We start from the raw sequence: 1,831 nt of genomic DNA on the forward strand, positions 1-1,831 counted from the left end.
CCCCAATAGAGCTCCATATACGTATGTGGCTTCTGAAGGTGATTGTTGGGGCTTCAGAGAAAGGGGTGTGAATACATACACACTCAACAATTTACATTTTTAAAGATATCTTAAGACAAAGAGCAGAAAAAAAATGTAGTTTTCAGTCATCCTCCTGAAAGTGTTCTGAGTTTCTACAAACGTTTCTGTCTGCAGGTGAGGAGAAGCTGCAGCTCAGGACCAAACAGGAAGTGAATGTGGAGGAGAAGAAGCAGGTGACCAATGAGCCGCCAGCAGCAGGACTTCCTGTGGCTTCATCTGCTGGAGACACTAAGAAGGATGTAACACCGCCTGACCCTCAGTGGACAACTCAAGYTCCTCCCCCATGTGCCGTGGGTGTGTCCAACTCTGTCCCTGCTCATGCCTCCGTTTCCCATGATGCACCTGGAGGTCTGAGGCGGCCGAAGACTGTTCCCAACATCCTTTCTCGCAGCAGAGTTCCACTTCGTCCGGCGCCCCTGGACAAACTGAAGGGTAAGACAGTTTTTAGCTCCACTCATGACCTTTACCTGCCTCTGAGGAGCATCTCCTTCAGAAGTGTGCTGCGGAGCTTTACGAGTTAGGCTGTCAGCATTTACAGCTCCTCTGTAACTCTGCAGTTCGTTGCAGACGCCTCGTAAACTCCTGCTGCACGTCACTTTCCCACCTGTTTCCACTCATGAGTCGGCGCCTGCTCTCTGCTCACAGCGCGCTCTGAATGATGCAGCCGAGCATTCAGACTCCATCTTTGTTTCTAGAAACATCTTTTTTAGGCCTCCGTCTCACTGAGCTGAGACACAGAAAAGATGCTAATCGATGCTAACCGGTGCTAATGAACCATTCAGGAACAAATTCTCCTTCAGGTTTTTAGATGAGAAAATATTTCTGCTGTTTGACTGGATCCACGTGTTCTTCCAGGTCCAACTTACCAGGTTCTGGCTCCGTCTAAGGTTCTGTCTCTGGTCAGGGGGACGGTGCTGGGGAATCCCGTTCTGACCCTTAGCCCGGTCACCGTGGGGCCCATGGTTCTGCAGGCGAACCCCCCACCAGGTTACGGATTATTCCGACCTGAGCCGAGAACTGAACCACATCTAAACAGTAAAAGTAGGTTCATGTAGTCAGAATACGGATCAGAACCGAGTCGGGCTCTGTTTGCATGAATTACTAATTATAAGGGCTTCCTTATCAGATGAAAGAGAGAGCTTGCTCTGCCTCCATTCAGTTGATGGAGAAACCTYGTTATTCATAAAAAAATCTCTAACTTTATATTTAAAAAGACATAAATAAATATAAAGATAGAGACTTTAATGCGGCCCRAATGGAAACATGCACCCCTACATGTTACATCAAAACGACCAGCTTGGTTGTGGGAGGGGTGCTRTTACTTTGTCTTCTTTCAGACGTATTTGTGGTTTTACTGTAGGACAAATGGTTTCCTCTCAAAGTGTGTCAGAAGTCAGGGAGGTACCACTTCCCTCCTTCTTTCTCTGTAAATTTTATTTCACGCTCTGGTTCTGAAGCAAAACAACTATTTTAAAACTCGTCGTATCTCTGAGATAAAGCGCTGTAGAAAAGTGAGACTTTCCCTGAGTAAGAACCAATCTCTTCTGTCGCTCWCGGGTCAAGAATTATTTCAACAGACCYGATAATTTTCACACAGCAGCTGGTTGTTTGAACTAAACTTTTCTGAGATTTTCCTTTCTGCCCCTCCCTGTAACGACACCACAATCGGGCCTTCTGATTGGCTGAGGCTGTTGCTGGGCGGAGTAGCCTCGAGTGACGGAACACAGATTGCCCAGCAGTTTTAAGACGT

General features: G+C 47.1%; 1 protein-coding gene across 1 annotated transcript in view; it reads left to right on the forward strand.

Moving 5' to 3' along the window:
• Positions 1 to 1,068, forward strand: part of LOC106527286 (uncharacterized) — a gene marked incomplete at its 3' end in the record, with an annotated part of 8,526 nt that extends 7,458 nt beyond the window's left edge. Inside the window, 2 exon segments of the mRNA XM_014022123.1 lie at positions 196 to 513; positions 937 to 1,068. Coding sequence (XP_013877577.1) covers positions 196 to 513; positions 937 to 1,068 — 450 coding nt within the window.
• Between the last annotated feature and the right edge of the window lie 763 nt (positions 1,069 to 1,831).

This window comes from Austrofundulus limnaeus, unplaced genomic scaffold (genome assembly GCF_001266775.1).
Source record: "Austrofundulus limnaeus strain Quisiro unplaced genomic scaffold, Austrofundulus_limnaeus-1.0 Scaffold318, whole genome shotgun sequence".
NCBI classification, from domain to species: Eukaryota; Metazoa; Chordata; class Actinopteri; order Cyprinodontiformes; family Rivulidae; genus Austrofundulus; species Austrofundulus limnaeus.